The sequence below is a fragment of the Schistocerca nitens genome, chromosome 5 (genome assembly GCF_023898315.1).
Source record: "Schistocerca nitens isolate TAMUIC-IGC-003100 chromosome 5, iqSchNite1.1, whole genome shotgun sequence".
Classification (NCBI taxonomy): domain Eukaryota; kingdom Metazoa; phylum Arthropoda; class Insecta; order Orthoptera; family Acrididae; genus Schistocerca; species Schistocerca nitens.
Window position 1 is genome coordinate 299566540 of NC_064618.1, and position 15161 is coordinate 299581700.

Consider the following 15161-nt stretch of genomic DNA (forward strand, 5'->3'; position numbering starts at 1 on the left):
GCTTTTACTACACTCCTCCCACTTTCAGTTCTAACAATTTCTCCCCCGTAGAAATGAGGTGCTGAGTTCTTTCTGCTAAGAAGTCAACAATGCAGTCACAAAGCTAGTTCAGTATTTCCGGTATTGCTTCAGTATTTCACCATGCACCACCAAACCTTGTGAAATGGCTCGTAGCTGTCGCTTATAAATCTATATTACTAAGTGGCTAACCTGGTTTATAGTGTACAATTTCAGTTGCAGGTGGCATTATCTACGGGCTTCCAGGGCCAAAATGATTTTTCATTTTCGATATTTCATATGATTACTAGCCGAATTTAAAAATTTAAAATGCTGACATAATTTGCTCATTAAGAAGTATAATTTTGTGTCAAAGGTTCAATATAGTGAGCGAGTATTGCAATTACAAACGGTGTCTACTTTTCGAGGCAGCGTAACTGGTGGCGCGCAAGTTACTCACGTCAGACTATTCATCCAGCATCAGAGAGCAAGAGACTTTCAACAAACTTTACTCATGATTCCAAACATTTACGAAACTTTTTCTCGCTGATACGTCCACCAAACGACAAAAGGAAAAAAAGTTCATCGCTTGTTATATTTTCGCCGTTCGTGCTCTATACTTCAACATCAAGCACGATGTTTTAATTGATTACGCCTTTACTATTAGCGCTATTCGGAACACACTTTGCAGACGATATCTGTATATATGATTGAACGTGCCTGCAACATTGTGTCACTGTACGACACATACTTCAGGAGATATGACGTCATAGAAATTCGTGAAATAAGGGCGTGTTTACTGGTTAAGGGCTACGACAGGATGAGAGAAATGTGGTACGCTTTTAGCGTTGTACATGTCTTATATATTAAAAATTTTATTATTTTATCTATATGACATACTTGTTTTACATTTACATACAATTTTTGTATAATATGTGATTATATTGTGTACCCTATATTACTGGTGCGTCATAGATACACACTAAGACTAAAATAAACGACGCACCACGAAGCAATATTCCGAATGGGATGGAAATCGTTATGTGTGATGTACAGACGAACAACTGATTACAATTGCAGAGGAACTGGTTGATTTATTCAAGAGAAAGAGCTTCACGAACTGAAAAAATCAATAATGCGTTGGTCCATCTCTGTTCCTTATGCGAGCAGGTATTCGGCTTCGAATTAATTGATAGAGTTGTTGGATGTCTTCCTGAGGAAAATCGTGTCAAATTCTTTCCAATTGGCACATTATATCGTCAAATTCCCAAGTTAGTTGGAGGGCCCTGCCTACAACTTTCCAGACGTTCTCAACTGGGGAGAAATCCGGCGACTTAGCAGTATAAACACTCGCTGTTTGTGGGAGGCTATTATCTTGCTGATATGTACAGTCATGGAAATAAGTATTCATACAGTGCTGACAAACTACGATGGTGTGTTGGGATAGTAAATCACCCACAGTGCCGATACGAATAAGTACGACGATGTAGCGTCACATAACCATGTTATTGGTAATGAAGCTACCGGTATGCCATGAATCTATTCTGGGAAAATAAAATATACTCCGCGCGGTCTACGACAGGGCAAAATGTATTCATACAGCGGACTACTTTCAACCAAACAAACGGCTGACGCAGCCCCGGAGTGCATGCCACACTTGTGTAGTCGTGTGGCGGCCGTGAAGCAACAGCACGTCGGACGTGGGTACCGTGGAACAGCAGAATGGGCCGCAAGGGGAAGGAAACGACCATTGAGGAACGAAACATCATTGTCGCCCAATAACTTCTACACAAGTTGTATGCCGAAATTGCGAACATCGTAGGACGAAGCAGAGCGACTGTGCAATCTATCATTAAGCGATATAAGGACAGACGAGTAGTAATAAACAGTGAACGACACGGTCGTCCACAGAAGCTTACAAGAAGAGAGAGCAGAATGCTACTAATAATCATCAAGAAAAACCCGAAAACGACAGCGTCGGCACTATCCGCATATGTACATGACCACTTCCGACAGGACATCACTCCAAGGGCAGTTCGTACCATTCTCAATCGTTCGGGCTACAGAGGCAGGGTCCCGAGACGAAAGCCCTACATCAGCAAAAAGAACAGGAAGTGGCGGATGGAATTCGTGAAACAGCATGTATCCAAGACAGCAGACTCTGGGATACTGTATTGTTTAGTGATGAAAGCAAATTTAATATCGTGCATAATGATGGTAGGATCTTGGTCTGGAGAAGACCGAATACAGACCTCGACCGATACAACATTCAACCCACGGTGAAGGACGGAGGTGGTGGAGTGATGGTATGGGGCTGTACGAGGTGTGGCTAGAAAAAAACCGAACTAGTACTGGTGAAACAATAAAACGAATGCAATAAGGCTGAAAGTCGCGTGGCCTGTCACGTGACTCTCGCTCCGCCTACTGCTCGAGTTTCATCTGCCTCCTGCACTCAGTCTGCCCGTGGCGTCTGTTTTAAGTAGTTGACGTTTTGTCTGTGCGTCGGAAAATGTTGAGTGTACAGAAAGAACAGCGTGTTAACATCAAATTTTGTTTCAAACTAGGAAAATCTGCAAGTGAAACGTTTGTAATGTTACAACAAGTGTACGGCGATGATTGTTTATCGCGAACACAAGTGTTTGAGTGGTTTAAACGATTTAAAGATGGCCGCGAAGACACCAGTGATGACACTCGCACTGGCAGACCATTGTCAGCAAAAACTGATGCAAACATTGAAAAATTCGGTAAACTTGTTCGAGAAGATCGCCGTTTAACAATCAGAGCAGTGTCTGAGTTAACAGGAGTTGACAAGGAAAGTGTCGAACAAGTTTACCGATTTTTTCAATGTTTGCATCAGTTTTTGCTGACAATGGTCTGCCAGTGCGAGTGTCATCACTGGTGTCTTCGCGGCCATCTTTAAATCGTTTAAACCACTCAAACACTTGTGTTCGCGATAAACAATCATCGCCGTACACTTGTTGTAACATTACAAACGTTTCACTTACAGATTTTCCTAGTTTGAAACAAAATTTGATGTTAACACGCTGTTCTTTCTGTACACTCAACATTTTCCGACGCACAGACAAAACGTCAACTACTTAAAACAGACGCCACGGGCAGACTGAGTGCAGGAGGCAGATGAAACTCGAGCAGTAGGCGGAGCGAGAGTCACGTGACAGGCCACGCGACTTTCAGCCTTATTGCATTCGTCTTATTGTTTCACCAGTACTAGTCCGGTTCTTTTCTAGCCACACCTCGTATGTCAGCCTCCGGTGCCGGCAAATTAGTGTTTGTGGAAGGTACCATTGACAGATTTGTGTATATGAACATTCTCAAACAGAACATACAACAGAGTGTTGACGCCTTGGGTCTTCCTAGAAATTATTACTTCCAACAGGACAATGATCCCAAACATACGGCGCAAATTGTCCGGCTGTGGTTGCTCTACAACACTCCACACACTCTTAAAACACCAGCTCAAAGTCCGGACCTGAATCCTATCGAACACTTGTGGAGTGAGCTGGAAACACGAGTGAGAAAACACGACATCCGTAGTAAAGCCTCTTTGAAAGAGGCTCTCCTTCGAGAATGGGAAGGTATCACGTCGTAAACTACAAGAAAATTGGCCCATTCCATGCCACGGAGGTTGCGAGAAGTAATACATCGGAAGGGTATTCATACGAAGTATTAAACATGTTCTGACTTTGTTAGAAGTGTCATTTTCTGTTGGTGTATGAATACTTAATTCCCAGCGCAGTAGAGAACTTGGCAGACTTGTATTTTATTTCGTAAAGGCTTGTTCATTCTCGTTCTATGTAACAGCATAGCTGCATTGGCGACTGGCCAATGTGTATAGCGCATATCCAATTAGTGTTTTTGGTTTCGTATTGTCAATAAAGGCAGTTTACTTTTCCACACTCTAATGTATGAATACTTATTTCCATTACTGTAAGTCCAGAATGGATTGCCATGAAGGGCCACAAAACGGGGTGTAGAATATCGTCGTATGAACGGCAACCAAAGGGGTCTAGCTACGAAAAAAAAAAATACATACAATCATGACCATATCTAGCTTTCATTCTTCTATGGATTTCAGTTGGAGGCACGTTTTGTGCGTTCCTCACACACCTATGTGGTTACGTTTCAACCCGTCATGTTATACGATACAATTCAGAGCCCTCTAGCGGCAGAGGATTGCAACTTGCGAAGCGGGAAAAGTCGACCGAGTGATAAGCATGGCACAAAATACCTCGACCGATATTGGGAATTTGATTCTTTGAAGAACCTAGGGTGGAGAGTTTACTGGTTAAGGGCTACTACAGGTCATTTTTCATTTGAGGTCACGAATTCCTTAATGGCAGCTGTTAATGGAACAGCTCGCTATGAGGAGTGAAAGTGGCTTCAGTCACTGGGGTGCATTCAGGCGTCATAAATTCCACTGAGTCACTGCTACGAACTAATTAGCACCTAGCGGTATGTTACTCTGTTTTGCGTACCTGTTGGGCGGCGTGGGCGGTGCGGCGTCCCTCGCGAGTGTGGCTCCAGGGAGATGTGGGCGCGGGGCCTTGCCGCCAAGGCCGCGTCCTTTCCGAGCCGCCCGCTTATGAGGCTGAGGTCGCGCCGGACACGCCGCTCTCTGCACTGCGCGCCGCATGTCGCATTTCACTCCGCACTCTCCTCCCGCTCGCTCGCCGCCTCTAGAAATGCCACCGAGCCGACGGCCTGTGGCTGCTTTCTGAAGCGTGAAGAGGGGTTACTCTGTACTCCATCAATATTCGCCGTACTTAGTAAATCGGATAACTAACACTGTAAGATGGCAAGAACTATGCTCCTTACATGAAGTCATTAAAGATCACCGAACTCACGTTGAGCGAACAGTAGGGCTGAACAAAAATGACTGACAAGGCACAATGCATCTTGTAGAGGGTACAGTATGGACGTATTGGAATAATTAATGTTGGGTGATGGTTTTAAAGTAATTCACGCCACATGAAAACTTTGTGGAAACGCGTCGGTTTACTGGAGGCTAGTTTATCCCAGGGAAGTATTCAGAGTTGACCGCAGCCGGATGGCGGTGCGCAGCTGGGGAGTGGCGAAGGGAAGTGACAATAGGCAGCTTAGGGCGGCTCAAACTCTGAGAAAGCGGTAATGGGGCGCGGTCTCCAGCTACTTTAAGATGAGTGACAGTGAGGGGGTGGTTGACCCCATGCTGGTGTACTGGGAAGCAGACGGAGAACTTGTATTCCTGTTGATAAATGTCCATTGTCCCGTTTTCAGTGAAAAATGCGAGAAAGCCGCGCAAAGCTATGGTGGAGTGGTCAACAGAGGCCGAAATATACGTGTTTGTGACTATAGCAACTTCACGCTGAATTCACGGTCCGCAGAGTCTGAAGTAAATCAGGTGAAGAGCGACAGAATGAAATACGCCGGCCTCCAATGGGAACGTAGGACCGAGGAATTTGAAGTACTCTCCTGGGAGTCAGAATTTCGGAAAAATGGGTGTTTTATGCAGATGCTAACCTCGATGGGTGGCCTGGGAGGAGCTAAATAGCAGAAGTTGAGAGGAAGGGAAATTTTGTGGGAATTTGTTCACTTCCCAGAGCAGGCATTGGTCGGCGCTGGGAAGCGACGCATAATTAACGCGATTTTCTTGAGGGGAAACCGAGTCGAAGAGCAGACTGGCAGAATTGTCGGTAGAGGTTTTCCGTTCCCAGCTTGCCTAAAGTGTGGACGTGGCCTTCTTTATTCAGCTTGCCTGAGAGAGAGTGAGCATCTCTGCAGTTTAGGACTTAGCAAATGGAACAATTGAGCTTGGAGATAGAAAGTTTTCGTTTAGCTATGTACTGAGCAAGATAGCTAGGAGTGAATAGACGAGCGCAGCCTTGCAGCACCACGAGGCCGGCCGACATCCGCACAACGACGCCACCCCGCCACGCTGAATTCGGTGATATTGCGCCCGCTTCGGCTTGAGTTAGGCCATCGATTAATTTGTTGGATCACGTTGGCAAAGTTTCCACGAGGGTTTCATGGGCCGTGTATTGTAGAATTCTTCTCGCTCTTCGCATTACGCCTGGGTCAGTTGATAGGATTTATCGCGCTTTACTCCACGTAAACGCAATTTATTTCTACTGCCTGTTAGGAGAGTCATGTAATGTGATGATTGAAGGTCGTGAGTTAAAATAAATTTGTGCTAATCGACTGCTTCTGTTTTCAATCAAGTAGTTGAAATCCCAAGTTACTTTCTTAAGTAATTTAATGTTCAACATTTGCATCTCGTGTTCAACAGCTGAATATAACATCAATTTGCACCCTTTTTTAAATAAAAGGGATCAATTCTGAATCAATTAATGTCAACACTGCCACCACAGTTCAATCAGGAGTCACAGGGCCTTATTACTTTCTTTGCGTTATTCGATATTGCAGCAATTTTGCCCTCTCTTTTGATGTGTTAGTCAATTAACTGGGGTGAACACACACAAAAAACCAGATAAGTGACGGGTGGGGTGTTACAACAGTAGGAGACTAGTACAACTTCTTAGCACTCTCTTGTTCAGTAGAAATTTCTTTTCCGAATACCAACACAAGACGCAGCGCCCCGCGTGTGTGAACTAAAAGGTCGTTACTATCTAGAGTCCGAGACACCCCTCAAGACCGACTGTTGATACACTTTACACAATGAAAGTACGCTCTCTGAAATTCGCCCTAGCATGAGATCAAATGTTCAAATGTGTGTGAATTCCTAAGGGACCAAACTGCTGAGGTCAACGGTCCCTAGACTTACACACTACTTAAACTAACTTATACTAAGAACAACCATGACCGAGGGAGGACTCGAAATTCCGGCGGGGGGCCGTGCACTCCGTGACATGACGCCTAAAACTGCGCGGCCACTCCGCGCGGCGCATGAGATCCTAATGTGACGAAGTGCTATAAAATAAATTAATAATCATTTTTTAAAAGCAGTTGATAATAAAAACGAGATGAAGCGAACGCTACCTAATTAAAATGAAATTAAAATCAAAATAAACCGGTAATTTATTACAGAAGTTTGACTTCGTACACAGGGACACCAACAGATTGAGAAATACGAATCGGACATTATAAACAGTTAATCAGCACAAGTATAATGTGCAGGGAAGGATAATGCATTGAAGCTCCACATTCCTTCAATAAACCTCACGAATCTGAATTTGACTATGCAGTGGTTGGTTGTCCAAACTTAACTGAAAAGAACATACTTTCATAATTGGAATCTAACTACGTCTACATCTACATATATGTCTACATCGTTACTCTGCAATTCATGATTAAGTGCCTGCCTTTAGATTTGTGTGATTTATAGTGGCCGCGCGTGACTAGCCGAGCAGTCTAAGGCGCTGCAGTCATGGACTGTGTAGGTGGTCCCGGCGGAGGTTCGAGTCCTCCCTCGGGCATGGGTGTGTATGTTTGTCCTTAGGATAATTTAGATTAAGTAGTGTGTAAGATTAGGGACTGATGACCTTAGCAGTTAAGTCCCGTAACATTTCGCACACATTTGACCATTTTTTTTTGATTTATCGTGTGAATGAAATTTAGCGGATTCTTTTTAGCGCTCAAGTGGATAACTCCACACTTTTCATGACAGCGCCACACAGGTATATTGTATAAATCATTTTTCAATTCTTTTTAATCATCCGATGGGTTTACATGACTGCATCATCTACAAACAATCGAAGGGGGCTGCTCAGATTGTCTCCTAAATCATTTTTGTAGATCAGGAATAACAGAAGGACAATGACACTTCACCGGTCACTGTGGCCGAGCGGTTTAAGGCGCTTCAGTCCCGAACCGCGCTGCTGCCAAGGTCGCAGGTTCGATTCCTGCCTTGGGCATGGATGTGTGTGATGTCCTTAGGTTAGTTACGTTTAAGTAGTTCTAAGTCTAGGGGACTGATGACCTCAGATGTTATGTTATGTTAACCGGGGACCTAGAAACGACGGAGAGGCTCCGTCCCTGCCTCAGCCGCAGTGGTCCGCAATCCCACGACCTCTACCGCAGTCCACTTCACCCCTCCGCCGCCCCACACCGAACCCAGGGTTATTGTGCGGTTCGGCCCCCGGTGGAGCCCCCAGGCAACGTCTCACACCAGACGAGTGTAACCTCTATGTTTGCGTGGTAGAGTAATGGTGGTGTACGCGTACGTGGAGAACTTGTTTGCGCAGCAATCGCCGACATGGTGTAGCTGAGGCGGAATAATAGGAACCAGCCCACATTTTCCGAGGCAGATGGAAAACCGCCTAAAAACCATCCAGAGATTGGCCGGCTCACCGGACCTCGACACAAATCCGCCGGGCGGATTCGTGCCGGGGACCGGCGCTCCTTCCCGCCCGGAAACACCTCAGATGTTAAGTCCCATAGTGCTTAGAGCCATTTGAACCATTTTTGAACTATGATACTTCCTCGGGGAACGTCAGATGTTACTTCTTCCGTTTTACTCGATGACTTTCCATCAATTATTACGAATTGTGACCTTTCTGACGGAAATCACGAAACACTGAGACGATACTCCATCGGCACGCAAGTCTCTTGTGAGGGATGGTGTAAAAACCCTTCCACAAATCTAAAAATATGAATCAGTTTCACGTCCGCTGTCGATAGCACACATTAGTTCTAACGACATTGTGGCGAATCCTTATAAAAATGGTAAACTTCCACCTAACGAGCCGGTGGTGCACAATATGCTCACCAACTCTTATTGTCTTGGCGGACGTGAAGATGTGGGTCAGCACGAGATCTGCGGATCGGTCTATAAGTCGTCGGCACGACGTCCCATCGCAGAACACTAGAATGACCGTCCCCTCAGCGATATGAGACAACCGACCCAAGAGCCTTTTCAGTCGTGCATCTCTGCACTCGACTGCCCTGTTAGCGCCGGAAGGGCAGCAAATACGTCAGGCAAAAGGTTATTTATTTCTGTCCATCACGGAAAATATCAATAAAAGGAACACTCAGGGTATACTCTCCTCTCAAAATCTGTTGCAGAAATTCCCATCTGAAGTCATGAGGCGATCGGCGAATCAGGGCGTTGCTCATATCTACGTCTACATCTACATGCATACTCTGCAAATCACATTTAAGTGCCTGGTGGAGAGATCATCGAACCACCTTCACAAAAATTCTCTGTTATTCCAATCGCGTACAGCGCGTGGAAGAAACGAACACCTATATCTTTCCGTGCGAGCTCTGATTTCCCTTATGTTATTATAATGATCGTTTTTCACTATGTAGGTCGGCGTCAACAAAATATTTTCGCATTCGAAGGAAAAACGTTGGTGGTCGCAATTTCGTGAGAAGGTTCCACCGCAACGAAACACGCCTTTGTTTTAATGATGTATACCCCAAATCCTGTATAATGTCAATGACACTCTCTCCCCTATTTCGCGATAATACAAAACGTGCTGCTCTTCTTTTAACTTTCTTGACGTGCTCCGCCAACCCTGTCTGGTAAGAATCGCACACTGCGCAGCAGTATTCTAAAAGTGTAGGCAGTCTCTTTAGTAGATCTGTTACATTTTCTAAGTGTCGTGCCAATAAAACGCAGTCTTTGGTTATCCTTCCCCACAACATTTTCTATGTGTTCCTTCCAATTTAGGTTGTTCGTAACTGTAATCGCCAGGTATTTGGTTGAATTTACGGCCTTTACATTTGACTGATTTATCGTGTAATCGAAGTTTAACGGTTCTTTTTAGCACTCATGTGGATGACATCACACTTTTACTTATTTAGAGTCAATTTCCAATTTTTGCACAATACAGATATCTTTTCTAAATCGTTTTGCAATTTTTTCTTTCATCTTCTGATGAATTTACTAGTCGATAAACGACAGCATCATCTCCAAACAACCTAAGACGGCTCCTCACGTTGTTTCCTAAATAGTTTACATAGATAAGGAACAGCAAAGGGAACGCCAGAAATCACTTCTGTTTTACTCGATGACTTTATGTCAATTACTACGAACTGTCTCTGACAGGAAATCACGAACCCAGTCACATAACTGAGACGGTATTCCATACGCACGCAATTTCACTACAAGCCGCTTGTGTGGTAGTGTTATAAGCCTTCTGGAAATCTAGAAAGACGGAATCTGTAATCCCTTGTCAATAGCACTCAACACTTTGTGTGAGTAAAGAGCTAGTTGTGTTTCACAAGAACGATGTTTTCTAAATCCGTGTTGACTGTGTGTGAATAGACCGTTCTCTTGGAGGCAGTGCATAATGTTCGAATACAATGTATGTTCCAAATTCCTGCTGCATATCGACGTTAATGATATAGGCATGTAATTTATTGGATTACTCGTACTATCTTTCTTGAATATTGGTGTGACCTATGCAACTTTCCAGTCTTTGGCTACGGATCGTTCGTCGACCGAACGGTTGTATAAGTATGGAGCTAGAGCATCAGCATACTCTGAAAGGAACCTAACTGGTATACAGTCTGGACCGGAAGACCTGCTTTCGTTAAGTGATTTAAGTTGCTTCACTACTCCTAGGATATCTATTTCTACGTTACTCATGTTTGGAGCTGTTCTTCATTCGAATTCTGGAATATTTACTTCGTGTTCTTTGGTGAAGGAATTTCGGAAGGCTGTGTTTAGTAACTTTGCTTTGGCAGCACTGTCGTCGATAGAGTATTTCCATTGCTATCGCAGAGAGAAGGCATTGATTGTGTCTTGTCGCTTCACATACCACCAGAATCTCTTTGGATTTTCTGCCACGCTTGGAGACAAAATTTCGCTGTGGAAACTATTATAAGCATCTCGCATTGAAGTCCACGCTAAATTTCGAACTTCTGTAAAAGATCGCCAATCTTCGAGAATTACCAGCATGCCAAACGGACAAAACGGGATCTCCACCATGTCCCCTTCTCACAGCAGCAATGCTGGTCTCTTCAAGAATGGTGAGGTTTCTGCAGGTATTACCTGGTGGCGGGCCAGCCATCAAGCCTCAAACCCGCTAACCGGGCACTGGACAGTATCGTACGCTACAACGCCGACAATCCCGCCCTTCTTTGAGCGACACGAAAGTCCTGCAGGCCTGACTCGAGTGGTTCTACCGCCCTCGTAAGCCAGGGGTCTCTGAGCGGCGAGGGGACTGCCCGTTACTCCCAGTGTTGTGTGCATCGGTTGTTTCTCAGCTGCTGGGGAAACGAAGTGCAAGTTTCTCACAAATTCCCTTGACCGAAGCGACATAAATTCAGATTTTTTTATGAGTCGTCACTTCATCACTCTGCTGACTGGTTTGATGCGGCCAGCCTTGAATTTCTCTGCTGTACCAATCTCTTCACCTCAGGGTAGCACACGAAACACACGTCCCCAATTACTTGCTGGATGTATTCCAGTAAGATCCGTGGTCTAGGGATAGCCGGCACGGTAGCTCAGCGTGTTCGGTCAGAGAGCCGGTTGGCATCTTTAATAAAAAAACTGAGTGGAAGGATCAACCACCGAACTTGAACAGGATATCTTGTGACGTCCGCAACGACCAAACACAAAGATCAATAACGAACAAAAGTCCGCAGCTCGTGATCGTGCGGTAGCGTTCTCGCTTCCCGCGCCCGGGTTCCCGGGTTCGATTCCCGGCGGGGTCAGGGATTTTCTCTGCCTCTTGATGACTGGGTGTTGTGTGATGTCCTTAGGTTAGTTAGGTTTAAGTAGTTCTAAGTTCTAGGGGACTGATGACCATAGCTGTTAAGTCCCATAGTGCTCAGAGCCATTTGAACCATTTTTTTTAACGAACAAAATGCGCAAAAAAGGGGGGCAGCGTCTATGATTCATAATCAAAAACGTCTTCGGTCCCGCGTTCGATCCCCGCCACTGCCTAAATTTTGATAAATAATCGGCATTGGCGGCTGAAGACTTCCGGCATAAGAAGTCAGCCTCATTCTGCCAACGGCCTTGTTAAAGAGGGCGGAGGAGTGGATAGAGGTTCAGGGCACTCTCTTGTTCTAGGGGTGGGAAATTGCCCCTAAAGGCGGAAGAATCAGCAATGATCAACGACATGAGGATGCAGAAGGCAATGGAAAACACTGCATTAAAGACACGTAACGTGTATCCACAGGACATGTGGCCTATAATTGAAGAAGTATCATGATGATCTCTCCATTGGCAAAAGATTCCGGAATAGTCCCCCATTCGGATCTCCGGGAGGGGACTGCCAAGGGGGAGGTTACCATGAGAAAAAGATTGAATAATCAACGAAAGGATAACGTTCTACGAGTCGGGGCGTGGAATGTCAGAAGCTTGAACGTGGTAGGGAAACTAGAAAATCTGAAAAGGGAAATGCAAGGTCTCAATCTAGATGTAGTAGCGGTCAGTGAAGTGAAGTGAAAAGAAGACAAGGATTTCTGACCAGATGAGTATAGGTCAATATCAACAGCAGCAGAAAATGGTGTAACAGTACGATTAGTTATGAATGAGAAAGTAGGGCAGAGAGTGTGTTTATGTGAACAGTGACAGGGTCGTTCTTATCAGAATCGACAGCAAACCGACAACGATAGTTCAGTTATACATGCCGACGTCGTAAGCTGAAGATAAAGAGGTAGAGAAAGTGTATGAGGATACTGAAATGGTAATACAGCATGTAAACGGAGACGAAAATATAATAGTCGTGGAGGATGGGAATGTAGTTGAAGGGGAAGGGGCAGGAGAACAGGTTACAGGAGAATACGGGCTTGGGACAAGGAATGAGAGAGAAGATAGACTAATTGAGTTCTGTTATAAATTTCAGCTAGTCATATTGCAATACTCTGTTCAAGAATCACAAGAGAAGGAGGCATATTTGGGAAAGGCCGGGTGACACGGGAACATTTCCGTTAGATTACATCATGGTCCGACAGAGATTCCAAAACCAGATAATCGACTGCAAGGGGTACCCAGGAGCAGATATAGGCTCAGATCACAATATAGTAGTGCTGAAGAGTAGGCTGAAGATTAAGATATTAGTCAGGAAGAATCAATACGCAGAGAAGTGGGGTACGGAAGTACTAAGGAATGACGAGATACGTTTGAAGTTCTCTATCGCTATAGATACAGCAATAAGGAATAGCGCAGTAGGCAGTACAGTTGAAGAGGAATGGACATCTCTAAAAAGGGCCATCACAGAAGTTGGGAAGGAAAACATAGGTACAAAGAAGGTAGCTGCGAAGAAACCATGGGTAACAGAAGAAATACTTCAGTTGATTGATGAAAGGAGGAAGTACAAACATGTTCCGGGAAAATCAGGAATACAGAAATACAAGTCGCTGAGGAATGAAATAAATAGGAAGTGCAGGGAAGCTAAGACGAAATGGCTGCAGGAAAAATGTGAAGACGTCGAAAAAGATATGATTGTCGGAAGGACAGACTCAGCATACAGAAAAGTCAAAACAACCTTTGGTGACATTAAAAGCAACGGTGGTAACATTAAGTTTGCAACGGGAATTCCACTGTTAAATGCAGAGGAGAGAGCAGATAGGTGGAAAGAATACATTGAAAGCCTCTATGAGGGTGAAGATTTGTCTGATGTGATAGAAGAAGAAACAGGAGTCGATTTAGAAGAGATAGGGGATCCAGTATTAGAATCGGAATTTAAAAGAGCTTTGGAGGACTTACGGTCAAATAAGGCAGAAGGGATAGATAACATGGTGGCTGCAGCCGGACAAATTGCGCGACTACCACACTCTATGTCTACTCCACCGACTCCTCGAGGCGCAAACACCCCAGTACCTTGCTTCAGAGATTAAAAACCTGTCATGTCATCATAATCGAAACACGAGGTCACTCTTATTTGGTATCCTAACTGTGCCCACTCACAAAACAAAAACTTTTGCAAACTCCTTCTCAGTTGCCGCTGTCCGCCTCTGGAACAAACTGCCCCTTACCTTGCGCAAAATTCAGTCTCCTCCTGCTTTTAAGAAGAAGTTGAAGCATTTCCTACTATCATCCTCATAAAGTTCTCCACAAAATTAATGTACAAGGACAATCCCCTCATCTGTCAAATAGCAAAGCTAGCGTCTCCTATGTTGCTCCTGAGATGCCTTCCTCTTCATCTATCTCTATTAGCCACGCAATATTCTTTTCCTTTATATTTCCTTAATTATGTTTCATCATGTCTCTCTATTCTTCTCCTCCCTTCACCATGAGTCTCCCTCATACTCCCTGCTGCCAGCACTCCTATCTCAAATCTGTCTGTTCAATAATGTCTAATTATAACAGTACTTGTGATCTAAGAATATAAACTCTATATTTATGTATTTTTCCAGGTGTACCTTTCAAATTGTTTATTTCACTTTTTGTACTAGATGTAGTTTAACATGCCTACTAAAACATATGAATGTAAAATAAGTAGAATGCCTGGTTAGATGTAAGAGAGGGCCTGATGGCCCTAATCTTGCCAGGTTAAATAAATAAATAAATAAATAAATAAATAAATAAATAAATAAATAAATAAACATTCCATCAGAATTTCTAAAATCATTGGGGGAAGTGGCAACAAAACGACTATTCATGTTGGTGTGTAGAATATATAAGTCTGGCGACATACCATCTGACTTTCGGAAAAGCATCATCCATACAATTCCGAAGATGGCAAGAGCTGACAAGTGCGAGAGTTATCGCACAATCAGCTTAACAGCTCATGCATCGAAGCTGCTTACAAGAATAATATACAGAAGAATGGAAAAGAAAATTGAGAATGCGCTAGGTGACGATCAGTTTGGCTTTAGGAAAAGTAAAGGGACGAGAGAGGCAATTCTGACGTTACGGCTAATAATGGAAGCAAGGCTAAAGAAAAATCAAGACACTTTCAGGATTTGTCGACCTGGAAAAAGCGTTCGACAATATAAAATGGTGCAAGCTATTCGAGATTCTGAAAAAAGTAGGGGTAAGCTATAGGGAGAGACGGGTCATATACAATATGTACAACAGCCAAGAGAGAATAATAAGAGTGGACGATCAAGAACGAAGTGCTCGTATTAAGAAGGGTGTAAGACAAGGCTGTAGCCTTTCGCCCCTACTGTTCAATCTGTACATCGAGGAAGCAATGATGGAAATAAAAGAAAGGTTCAGGAGTGGAATTAAAATACAAGGTGAAAGGATATCAATGATACGATTCGCTGATGACATTGCTATCCTGAGTGAAAGTGAAGAAGAA

General features: G+C 44.0%; 1 protein-coding gene across 1 annotated transcript in view; it reads right to left on the minus strand.

Annotated features, from left to right (window-relative positions):
• Nucleotides 1-4651, minus strand: part of LOC126260416 (coiled-coil domain-containing protein R3HCC1L) — a 162410-nt gene extending 157759 nt beyond the window's left edge. The window contains exon 1 of the mRNA XM_049957745.1: nucleotides 4494-4651. Within this exon, the coding sequence (XP_049813702.1) occupies nucleotides 4494-4651 (158 nt within the window). The remainder of the gene's footprint in view (nucleotides 1-4493) is intronic.
• Nucleotides 4652-15161: the final 10510 nt, after the last annotated feature.